The sequence below is a fragment of the Pinus tabuliformis genome, chromosome 2_1 (genome assembly GCF_031772625.1).
Source record: "Pinus tabuliformis cultivar Carrire ecotype Pingquan chromosome 2_1, CPIR1, whole genome shotgun sequence".
NCBI lineage: Eukaryota > Viridiplantae > Streptophyta > Pinopsida > Pinales > Pinaceae > Pinus > Pinus tabuliformis.
Genome location: NC_142299.1, coordinates 309,379,170 through 309,391,701, shown reverse-complemented (window position 1 = coordinate 309,391,701; position 12,532 = coordinate 309,379,170). Strand labels below are relative to the sequence as shown.

Below are 12,532 nucleotides of genomic sequence, written 5' to 3'. Positions count from 1 at the left end.
AATTGTAACACCTTAAAAGATGCACCAATATCTTGTTGACTAGTTTTTCTTCCCATCTATCTATGGATAAAATGTTTTATACCTATTCAACTTCGAGTTTGTATTCTATTAAAGTATATTCCAAAATGCATTGATAAAATTTTATTCCTTGTTTGAATTGATGCTCCTTGGTATCCCAAAGTGCACCTAAACATGTTCAAATAAAAATTTTGTTTCATCGTATCCTATCATAGTCATTTTACATGGCATGAGAATGCATATCTTTCTAAACTTGCCAACTACCACAATCATGTAGTCATTCCTCTCCTCATTGTTGGTAAAACTACAAAAAAATCCATGGATAATATATTCCCAAGGATGAATGGGTAAAGGTAAGGGATGGTATGTACCTTACTTCCTATCACTTGACTTGTTAGTATAATAAAGTATACATCATCTAATGTATTGTGCTGCATATTCATCCATTCTGCGTCTCTGTAAGTTATAACTATCTTCCCAACACCAAAATTCCCTACAACCATGGAGGTATGAGCCTCTCTAATATTCTATATTTGTTCACCTTTAGGAACATAGAGTTTGACTAGGTTGTCGAGTAGCTCATTTTAGAGATGATAGTCAACTTCATTATCACCATATTATACATGATTCTAGCCTTTGAGTTATTGAAACACCTCCTTCAAGTCCTCATCTTCTATGTATGACTCTATGTATTCATCATGGGTGAAAGGATATATGTTCATTAGAATTCCCAAATATGTAATTTTAGATGTGGGTTGCTTGAAATCATGTATGTCAACCTATTTTTACTACCCTTCTTTGTCATTGTGTATACAAGCCTAGACATAGACGGGTGTTGATGTTGTAGTTATGTGAACACATGAGTGGGATGTTCAGTATGGAGGCATTGAGACACAGGAAGGGGAGCACCAAACCCAGATTGAGCATACCACCATCCCACCTAACTTCCATTTTCACTTAACTGAGTCACAAGTACGGAACTATTTAAATGAATAGTTAAAAATCATTTATTTCCAGATTGTTTATATTTGCACAAATAATGTTTTAATTAATTTGAATTTGAATGTGTTATATTGCAGTACTAGATTATGGACGCTCACTCTACACAACGGAACACACATAAGAGTTATAGAAACGATACTTTCTAGAGTGGACCATAGATAGTTTGTATATTTTCGGGCCATTTCATAGGGCATGTTCACATGTGATGTACAAACTTTGTATATTTTCATACATGGACAATTTATGGATGCATAAACATTATTTCAGTTTATGGATGCTTATTATTTCAATTTGTGGATTTTCATGTGTATAATTTAATTTCTATATATTTTCATATGGATAGTTTATTATCATACATAGCTGACAAGATAACAATTTTAACTTCTCAAGAGATAAACTAAGAAAATAAGTACAATTTTGACTATGATGCTTGCAAGTCATTTTGATACTTTAAATGAACTAAAATATATGTTCATGGTTCAATTGAAATACACAAATACGATTGAAATGCATTTTAAATTAAATTTTAAAAAGTGTCTTCAACTAGTAATGTTCAAATAATAACTTGTTTTAGTCTTAGTAGACGTTAATCATCATCATCATCATGAATATGGTTGTGCTAGTTATTAATTATATTCTAAATTCATCTACGAATTATTTACCATTAGATGACTCACATTTTAAAAAATTCAAGCCACTGCATTTATTTTAGTGTTATTAGAAAACAAATCACATATAACTTACCTTGAACCTAGGTTTCCAAGTGACACCCAATGATTATTCTTCACAATTAGATGACTTTGCACCAATTACTCATATTTAAAAAATTCAAGCCACCACATTTATTTTAGTGTTATTAGAAAACAACTCACATATAATATACCTTGAACCTGGGTTTTTAAGGGACACCCAACGACATCCAACAATAATCTAGTTGAAATATTATAGAGTTTAGCCATTGTCAATTTAACAATTGTTTTTTTTCTTCAAGTTTGATAAGAATTTTCATCATGTCCAATATATTACTTAGAGATTGAACTAGTAACTTCACATCAAAAAATTCTTTAACAATATATTTCGTCACAATCTATCAAACACATCGTGAAACAATTTAACACATATTTTAAAATAAAATCAAATAAAAAAAATCAATTTTTTTAACATTTTTTTAAATTCCAAAATATTTCTAAAATTAATAATCAAATGAGACTCAACACCGATTTCGATTATTACAGGTGGCGTGGTTTTCCTTGATAACGGTGATGAGTCAAATCGACATTCGCGGATAGCAGCCAGAGATGGTTGTCCTCACTGTTGGTTTGACACCTGAGTTTGATAGGTTTTGCCACCTTCGGTAAAAAACACCGATTTCGATTAAGTGACACTAACCCCGCCCAATTTGCCCAACATATTACAGACACTTAACCTTGGCTAATTGGTTTTCAAAATATTTTGGAAATCATCAATTGAATGAAACTCAACACACAGATTTCAATTAACCCACACTTACCCTTACCCAATAGGCCCAAACAAATTACAGACAAGTAGCCTTAATGGTTGATTCGTCTACCTGTATAGCCCAAACAAAGTCAGAAATATATACATATCCCAACACTTACCCTTACCCAATAGGCCCAAACAAATTACAGACAAGTAGCCTTAATGGTTGATTCGTCTACCTGTATAGCCCAAACAAAGTCAGAAATATATACATATCCCAACGATTCTACCCAAACCCTGTAGTAACAAAGAATGGTGGACTGTGACTATAACAAGGGAGCCACCAAGACCAACAAATGGGCACCTAACAAGGCCCCGTGTACACCCTTTTTCTTGGACAAGTTTTTGAGGAATCTCTTCAAGCTAAAATCCATTTTCACAGACATGTCCAGATTTGATTTGTAACACCCTTAAATTCGATCACGGCAAAATATTGTAGAAGGATTCATAGAGGAAGTCCCCCTCCTCGTCGTGGACTCTTCTCAGATTCATCTTCCATTCACGGTGTTTAAGCCAAGGTAGGACACTGATCCGAGGAAGAAACAACATCGTTATTAATCATTTTTTTTACATGTTATTAGGGGCTGCAATTTTTTTTTGTACCAGGGATTATTGCATTGGATTTTTTATTATTAGTGGTGAGTTTTTATAATTATAATTATAGTTATTTTAGTTATAATTAATACTAAAATAAGTAAAATTTATTTAATTTTCGGTCATAAAATTTTTTCATATTAAAATAATTATATTTTGAGAATTTTGATCTTTTAGTATTAAATAAATTTAGAGTTAAAATTAATCTAGATTAGTGTGATAATTCTCTCAACTTCTTACCAACAATACTCATTACAAAAGTTACACGATTCTAATAAGTTACACTATTAATTATCATAATTACAATTACATTTAAAAATAACACTAAAATTGCACTTACATTTAAAAATAACATTAAAGTTGAGTTATAGTATACAACTATAGGTAAGATTTATATTTTGGATATATTCATGGAACAAAATCTTTAATGAGCACTAATGCTATTTAGTTATAATTATTATTACAAAAAATTACTCTTAATTTGATTTATTATTATATTGATTCTCGTCTAAGAGGCAAAAGCTTTAATGGGTGTTTGACATTCTTTTATTTGTGAAATAAGAAGTTTTTTCTTAATTTATAAAGTTTATGAAAGTCGATACGCAACATCCTCACACATCACAAGACACATATTTATTTCCACATCAGGCCATATCCGCTGCATTATCCTTTTTGTTAGTTTTTAATTAATATTTCCCTTTCTGGATTGTTAATAGGTGGCGTCCGGACTCTTGGTTCCAAATATCGTTGTACCTGTCCCACTCCTCGGTCGCCTCTTTCTTTGGGAATTGGTGATCCCAAGGTGGTTGCATGGGTAATTGCATCAAACATTCTTATTCCCCTAATGTCAGATCTGCAAAGCATTATTACGTTGTTGCATGGGTAATTGCGTCAAACATTCCTATTCCCCTAACGTCAGATCTGCAAAGCATTATTACGTTGTCAAAAACCGCTGACTTATTCGCCACTTCATTCCTCGAAGTTCTAATCCATGGCAGATTATTTTACTGACGTTTCTGCCACTTCTACTCTCATTCATGCCACTATGGATGCTGAATCCTGTCGAATTGGTGCTAATATCCATATTAGCCAAAACAGTCCACATTCAATTGATGCATGGTGCACTATCCTGGGTGACGGTGGTGTGCCAGATGTCAGTGGCGGGTATGCATTTCAATATCAACGTTCTACTCCATTAAAATTGCTCCACCACCTCTAGCTTTGGCTTTGGACAGTGATACCCTAGCTGGCCATATTACCAGTCTTCAAAAATGTGCCTTCGCTGGTAGATGGTACTTCTAGGAGATGGAGGACTATGAAATGCATAAATGGATAGACAATAAATGGAAATCTATGCTAGGCTACATGCCTACGGTAGTGAGGCTTCTAAAGGGATGGCACAACTTCATTTTCTCTGTTAGGACGACTTGGAGAAAATCATTGCCATCCCTTGGATTCAGAAAAAGCTTCCTTGCCCTTCACAAATGGCACATCGGGTACAATCCTCTTCATAATACATCCTCCAAGAAGCTAGTGTGGGTCAAATTACCAGGTCTTCCTCTGGAATTATAGACCAAACAGGCTCTATCTGACATTGGCAATGCCATCGGCAAATTTATTTATGTGGATCCTCATTATCTGGGAGCACAGGACAAAAGGGTTGCCTAGATTCTCATTGAAAAGGATTATAGAGGAGGATTCCAGATCACATCAAATTTCATTATGGCGACACCTTTCTCCATCAAAGGTTGGACTACTAGGGTGTTCCCTTGAGTTGCTCCTTTTGCCATAGAATTGGAAATATGCGTGATCAATGCCCTTTCCAACCTAGCGGACCCTTCCATGGCAGAAGATGCTATAATGGCGCCACGAGGCCTCACTGTGATATGGGTCGTCAGAGTCTGAACAGTAGAAAGAACATGCCACATAAGCAACTTCCTCATCGTCCAGGTATGCACCCACACTAGAACTCCCACCTTCCACATGCTTTTGGATCAGTTGTTTCTTCACCCATTACCATCCCATCATCTCCGAATATTTCTCCCAAATCGGATTTCCAACTTTCTGATAGCCCACTAGTCTTCATATGCCATCCGCCCCCAAAGCCAACAACTAGCCAAGACATACCAATTTCCTTTACAACTACGCATCCATATCCGGACATTCCGTCCACCTCGCAAGTAGCATTTGATGCTCCCCTGGCTCCACATCACCATTAACCAAAAGATAAAGGCCCATGCCTCAGCATTACTCCACCAAACTCTCCCATAACTTCACCTACAAATTTGGCTGGGAGTGACTTAGACTTCCTCTTACAAAGGAAGACTCTTGATCTATGTACCCTCACTATCCATAAACCTGGAGGTAATACATCTCCCCACATCAGCCTGACCTCAGCAGGAAACATTATAGTGCGAACGAAGCAAAATCGTGGCAGTTGCCACTTTCGGGGACACTCCAATAAAAATCCATTTTCCTCCCCATTGGATAGGTTTCTTGTTGACATCCCCATAGCAAACATCTCCCCCGCACAAGCCCTTAGAGCATGGATGCCCATGAAATATTTTCCATGATGTGCATCATCTCCCTTAATATTCGAGGTTTGTGGACTGCCCCAAAATTCTTAGCCCTCAAAAACCTGTTGTTATCTTTACAACCTTTCATTATTCTTATCCAAGAAATGACGCATAATGTACCCTACACTATCAAATATTTTTGGAAAATGTTTCCGAACTGGTATATATCTACAACTGCTGCTATGGGCCTCTCGAGTGGTCTGGTGGCCTTATGGGATCCGAGAAGGATCAACATTAAGGCCTTCGAATGTTTCATTAGTATACTACTAAAAGGTAGTATTTGTGCCCTATTTAGTCATGTTCATATATTAAACATATATGCCCCATACAGAGATAGAGGGAACTTTTGGGACCGGTTCATATCATTTGGGTTGTTGGACCTGGAGTCGCTCATTATAGCAGGGGATCTAAACTATACTATTAGTCTAGATGAAGTTTGGGGATGCTTCAGGAAAGTAGATCCTCTGGCTGGAAAAATTTAGAATGCCATCATCATGAACAATTTTGTGGATATTTTTCCCTCCAAAGTAGCCCTAACTTGGGACAATGGGCGCACTAGATCTGCTTATGTTGCTGAGAGACTGGACCGATTTCTGATCCATGAACAATTGCTAGACCGTCTGGGGGATATTCAGGTTAACATCATCAGTAACTTCATATCGGATCATAGACCTATCACTTTGCAATGGAGGAAAAGGGAACTCTGCTTGGGCTTCCCCTTCAAATTCAGTAGAATAGTCTTGGAGGACCCTGATTTTAATAAGTTGGTGCTCGAAACATGGGGAAATTTTAATGCCACAGGATCCTCTTCCATGTTCAATATCCTGGAAAAGCTAGACTCCCTCCGGTGAACTTTCAAATTCTGGTAGAAAAAAGAAAATTAGGGACAACAGAAAGGAGCTTGTGAAAATAAAAAATGTCTAGACTCTCTCCAGTCATCCATGTCCACTCATTATCTTCCTGATCACATCCGCTCAAACATTCAAACAATGGAAATCAGAAAGAAGCAAATCCTAATTATGTAAGAATCCACATGGCGACTAAAGAGGAGGGCGCTCTGGTTAAAGGAAGGTGACCGAAACACAAAATTTTTCTGCAGACATGCTAATCACTGCCGAAATATAAATTCCATATGGGAGATCACAGATTCCGATGGTTGCATGTACCAGACACAACATGGAATAACTGAAGCCGTTGTACAATTTTTAAAAAATGCTTATGGAAGCAATGAAAATTCTTCTGTGGAAGATATGGTTTGTGGTATTGATCCATACCCTATCATTTATGATTCGGAGAAAAATGAGTATTTTTTATGTAAGTCACTGAAGATGAACTATTGGGAGTTCTCAAGTCATTTAAGAGCGACAAAAGTCTTAGTCGTGATGGGTGGACTATCGAACTTTTCTCTCACTTCTTTGAAACCATTAAGGCTGACCTGTTGGGCATGATTGAGAAATCTAGGACTATGGGCTTCATTCACCATAAGATAACTTCCACATACATTGCACTCATTTCCAAAATCAACTCTGCAAAGAGTTTCACGGACTTCGGGCCTATTTCACTATGCAACGTCATCTACAAAATCATATCGAAGACTACTGTTGGGCGTATGCACAAGACTTTCTCTCGCTACATCTCCCTTGAATAGCATGGCTTTCTTCTGGGCAAACTCATCCATGATGCTGTGGCAAATGCTCAAGAAAGCATGCACTCCATTCACACCAAAAATATTAATGTTGTTATTATTCAGATTTGTGATACTAAGAGGGTGGAAGATGAAAACCACTTTATTTTAGACTGCCGGACTCTTGCCCACGTCTGCTCTTGATTCCCTATTATCAGCCAAAGTGGCAATCTTCTTAACTTATTAAGCCAACCCAGCTAAAGTGATCTTGGAATGCTTCTTTCCTTGCTCCTTGATCACATAAACAAGATTTTGAAGAATGACAATTAAACCCTTTTTTCTTGAAGTCTAATAGACCACATTAGTCTTAGTAGACGGTAATCATCATCATCATCATCATCATCATGAATATGATTGTGCTAGTTATTAATTATATTCAGAATTCATCTACGAATTATTCTCCATTAGATGACTCACATTTTAAGAAATTCAAGCCACCGCATTTATTTTAGTGTTATTAGAAAACAAATCACATATAACTTACCTTGAACCTAGGTTTCCAAGCGACACCCAATGATTATTCTTCACAATTAGATGACTTTGCACCAATTACTCACATTTAAAAAATTCAAGCCAACACATTTATTTTAGTGTTATTAGAAAACAAATCGCATATAATATACCTTGAACCTAGGTTTCTAAGCGACACCCAGCGACATCTAACAATAATCTAGTTGAAATATTATAGAGTTTAGCCATTATCAATTTAACAAAAAATTTTTGTCAAGTTTGATAAGAATTTTCATCATGTCCAATATATTACTTAGAGATTGAACCAGTAACTTCACATCAAAAAATTACTTAACAAAATATTTTATCACCATCTATCAATCACATCGTGAAACAATTTAACAAATACTTTAAAATCAAATCAAATGAAAAAAATCAATTTTTTAACATTCTGCTAAATTCCAAAATATTTCCAAAATTAATAATCAAATGAGACACAACACCGATTTCGATTGGCCTGGAGTATGCCGTAAAACTGCTTCTGCTTGGCTAAGAGCTCGTCTTCCTCGGACGTAAGGAAACAGGTTAACGGCCCAAGACCCAGAGGCATCTGGCAGGAGTGAAAGCCTGCTCCCTTACGGACCACCAGCGGGTTATTACAGGTGGCGTGGTTTTCCTTGATAACGGTGATGAGTCAAATCGACATTCGCGGATAGCAGCCAGAGATGGTTGTCCTCACTGTTGGTTTGACACCTGAGTTTGATAGGTTTTGCCACCTTCGGACAAAAAAAAAAAAAAAAAAAAAAAAAAAAAAACACCGATTTCGATTAAGTGACACTTACCCGGCACAATCTGCCCAACAATTTACAGACACTTAACCTTGGCTAATTGGTTTTCAAAATATTTTGGAAATCATCAATCGAATGAAACTCAACACACAGATTTCAATTAACCCACACTTACCCTTGCCCAATCGGCCCAAACAAATTACAGACACCCAGCCTTAATGGCTGATTGGTCTACCTGTACAGCCCAAACAAAATTAGAAATATATACATATCCCAACGATTCTACCCAAACCCTGCAATAACAAAGAATGGTGGACTGTGACTATAACAAGGGAACCGCTAAGACCAACAAATGGGCACCTAACAAAGCCCCGTGTACACCCTTTTTCTTGGACAAGCTTTTGAGGAATCTCTTCAAGCTAAAATCCATTTTCACAGACATGTCCAGATTTCCTTCCAGCTCTCCAGATGGTGTGCGGATCTGGCAACTGACAGGCTTGCCGCCAAACTGGGAGCGGACAAACTGCAGAAATCCCATCAATGGGAGGCTGATATGCCCGATTTTCTCCTCACCGGAGGTAGTCTCCATGTATATTGCGATCTCCAGAATGAGGAGGCTTTCCTGCTTCAGGGCATCTTTGTCAAGGGTAAACGTTATAACGTGGTCCCACATAGGGTTGTTGCTGTTGGTTGTGTTTGCTGGCGTTCTATGCTTACTGTTGTTGTTGTTGGGATCATTGGTGATCCATGTCATTGCGGAGGCTCTTATGTTCTTTACATCACCGTTCTTGATATCACTGGCTGCAATTAGGGTTATCTCTACGTTCTTGGCCATCATCAACACTGTAAATAGAACTGGAAACGGAAATTAATGGATGTTATATCAACGAAAATTAATGGATGTTATATCTGGAGGGGACGGAAATGGCGATGGAAGGAAGAGGGAAATATTTGGGAAAAATGGAAATGCAGATGGACAGATGATATATTTGGCGATGGTTTTATAGGCAGGTTGCAACTTGCGAGGGACAGAGCAGCGACCAAAGTCTCGGTCCTGATGGGTGGACTATCAAACTTTTCTCTCACTTCTTTGAAACCATTAAGCCTGACCTGCTAGGCATGATTGAGGAATCCAGGATCATGGGCTTCATTATGGTATTCACCATAAGATAACTTCCACATACATTACACTCATTCCCAAAATCAACTCTGCAAAGAGTTTCACGGACTTCAAGCCTATTTCACTGTGCAACATCATTTACAAAATCATATCGAAGACTATTGTTGGGCGTATGCACAAGACTCTCTCTCGGTACATCTCCCTTGAACATCATGGCTTTCTTCCGGGCAGATTCATCCATGATGTTGTGGTAAATGCTCAAGAAAGCATGCACTCCATTCACACCAAAAATATTGATGCCGTTATTCTTCAGATTTGTGATACTAAGAAGGTGGAAGATGAAAAACACTTGATTTTAGACTACCAGACTCTTACCCATGTCTACTCTTGATTCCCTATTATCAGCCATAGCTCCAATCTTCTTGACTTATTAAGCCAACCCAACTAAAGTGATCTTGGAATGCTTCTTTCCTTGCTTCTTGATCACATAAACAAGATTTTGAAGAATGACAATTAAACTCTTTTTTCTTGAAGTCTTATAGACCACATTAGTCTTAGTAGACATTAATCATCATCATCATCATCATAAATATGGTTGTGCTAGTTATTAATTATATTCTAAATTCATCTACGAATTATTCACCATTATATGACTCACATTTTAAAAAATTCAAGCCACCGCATTTATTTTAGTGTTATTAGAAAACAAATCACATATAACTTTCCTTGAACCTAGGTTTCCAAGCGACACCCAATGATTATTCTTCACAATTAGATGACTTTGCACCAATTTCTCACATTTAAAAAATTCAAGCCACTACATTTATTTTAGTGTTATTAGAAAAAAAATCACATATAATATACCTTGAACCTGGGTTTCTAACCAATACCCAACAACATCCTACTATAATCTAGCTGAAATATTATAGAGTTTAGCCATTGTCAATTTAACAATTTTTTTTGTTAAGTTTGGTAAGAATTTTCATCCTGTCCAATATATTACTGAGAAATTGAACTAATAACTTCACATCAAAAAATTCCTTAACAAAATATTTTATCACCATCTATCAAACACATCGTAAAACAATTTAACAAATATTTTAAAATCAAATTAAATGAAAAAAAAATTCAATTTTTAAACATTCTGTTAAATTCCAAAATATTTCTAAAATTAATAATCAAATGAGACTCGACACCGATTTCGATTGACACTTACCCGGCCCAATCTGCCCAACAAATTACAGAAACTTAACCTTGGCTAATTGGTTTTGAAAATATTTTGGAAATGATCAATGGAATGAAACTCAACACACAGATTTCAGTTAACCCACACTTACCCTTGCCCAATCGGCCCAAACAAATTACGGACACTGAGCCTTAATGGCTGATTGTTCTACCTGTACAGCCCAAACAAAGTGAGAAATATATACATATCCCAACGATTCTACCCAAACCCTGCAGTAACAAAGAATGGTGGCCTGTGACTATAACAACGGAGCCCCTAAGCCGAACAAATGGGCACCTAACAAGGCCCCGTGTACACACTTGTTCTTGAACAAGTTTTTGAGGAATCTCTTCAAGCTAAAATCCATTTTAACAGACATGTCCAGATTTCCTTCCGGCTCTCCAGATGGTTTGCGGATCTGGCAACTGACAGGCTTGCCGCCAAACTGGGAGCGGACAGACTGCAGAAATCCCATCAATGGGAGGCTGATATGCCCGATTTTCTCCTCACCGGAGGTAGTCTCCGTGTATATTGCGATCTCCAGAATGAGGAGGCTTTCCTGCTTCAGGGCGGCTTTGTCGAGGGTAAACGTTATAACGTGGTTCCACTTAGGGTTGCTGCCGTTGGTTGTGTCTACTGGCGTTCTCTGCTTACTGTTGTTGTTGGGATCATTGGTGATCCATGCCACTGCGGAGGCTCTTATGTTCTTTACATCACTGTTCTTGATATCACTGGCTGCAATTAGGGTTATCTCTACGTTCTTGGCCATCATCAACACTGTGAATAGAACTGGAAACGGAAATTAATGGATGTTATATCAACGGAAATTAATGGATGTTATATCTGGAGGGGACGGAAATGGCGATGGAAGGAAGAGGGAAATATTTGGGAAAAATGGAAATGCAGATGGACAGATAATATATTTGGCGATGCTTTTATAGGCGGGTTGCGACTTGCGAGGAACAGAGTCTTCACAGCGTTTTCACCGCGTTTTCAGTAGAGTAGACCAATGAACAGACTGCGACCCAATCAGACCTGAAGTTGAAATTGTCTCATACGCCAATGAGACAAGTGGTCAAACTATTATATAAGGATTCCTTGAGGATGGACTGCTCTCAGCCAAATTTATTATGCAAGGATTCCTAGAGTAAGTGGTCAAATTATTATATAAGGATTCCTGGAGTATGGAGTCCTCTCAGGTTCCTCGGCGCTTCAAGCGCAGGCGGGCAATTTATGGATTGTTTCTTCCATTCACAGTGTTTGACGTACCCCACCGACGAAGAAGCAATGTCGTTATTAATGAGCTTTCTTTTTATTAGTCCATTATTGTAATTGATATTCTTTTAAATGTTATTATTAGTCATTACTGTAATCGATTTTCTCTCATCTAAATATGTAAATTTTTAACCCAAAGTTTTAATTTTTATATTTTATAATTTTAATTTTTTAGTACCGTTAAATAACGGGCAACGTTCTTGTTTAACCAGTCTTATTTGGTCTTTTCCTTATAGGAAGAGAGCCCACGACTTAAAGCATATCTTGTAACACACATTTGATGATTACTTTCTGAAACAA

At 37.2% G+C, this 12,532-nt stretch overlaps 2 protein-coding genes across 2 annotated transcripts; both read right to left on the bottom strand.

Moving 5' to 3' along the window:
• Window positions 1-8,934: 8,934 nt before the first annotated feature.
• LOC149200070 (protein SRC2 homolog) lies at window positions 8,935-9,447 on the bottom strand. The gene has a single exon (XM_089400837.1). The coding sequence runs from the start codon at window positions 9,445-9,447 to the stop codon at window positions 8,935-8,937; it is 513 nt and encodes a 170-aa protein (XP_089256963.1).
• A 1,769-nt stretch (window positions 9,448-11,216) lies between these two features.
• On the bottom strand, window positions 11,217-11,726 carry LOC149200069 (protein SRC2-like). The gene has a single exon (XM_089400836.1). The coding sequence runs from the start codon at window positions 11,724-11,726 to the stop codon at window positions 11,217-11,219; it is 510 nt and encodes a 169-aa protein (XP_089256962.1).
• Window positions 11,727-12,532: the final 806 nt, after the last annotated feature.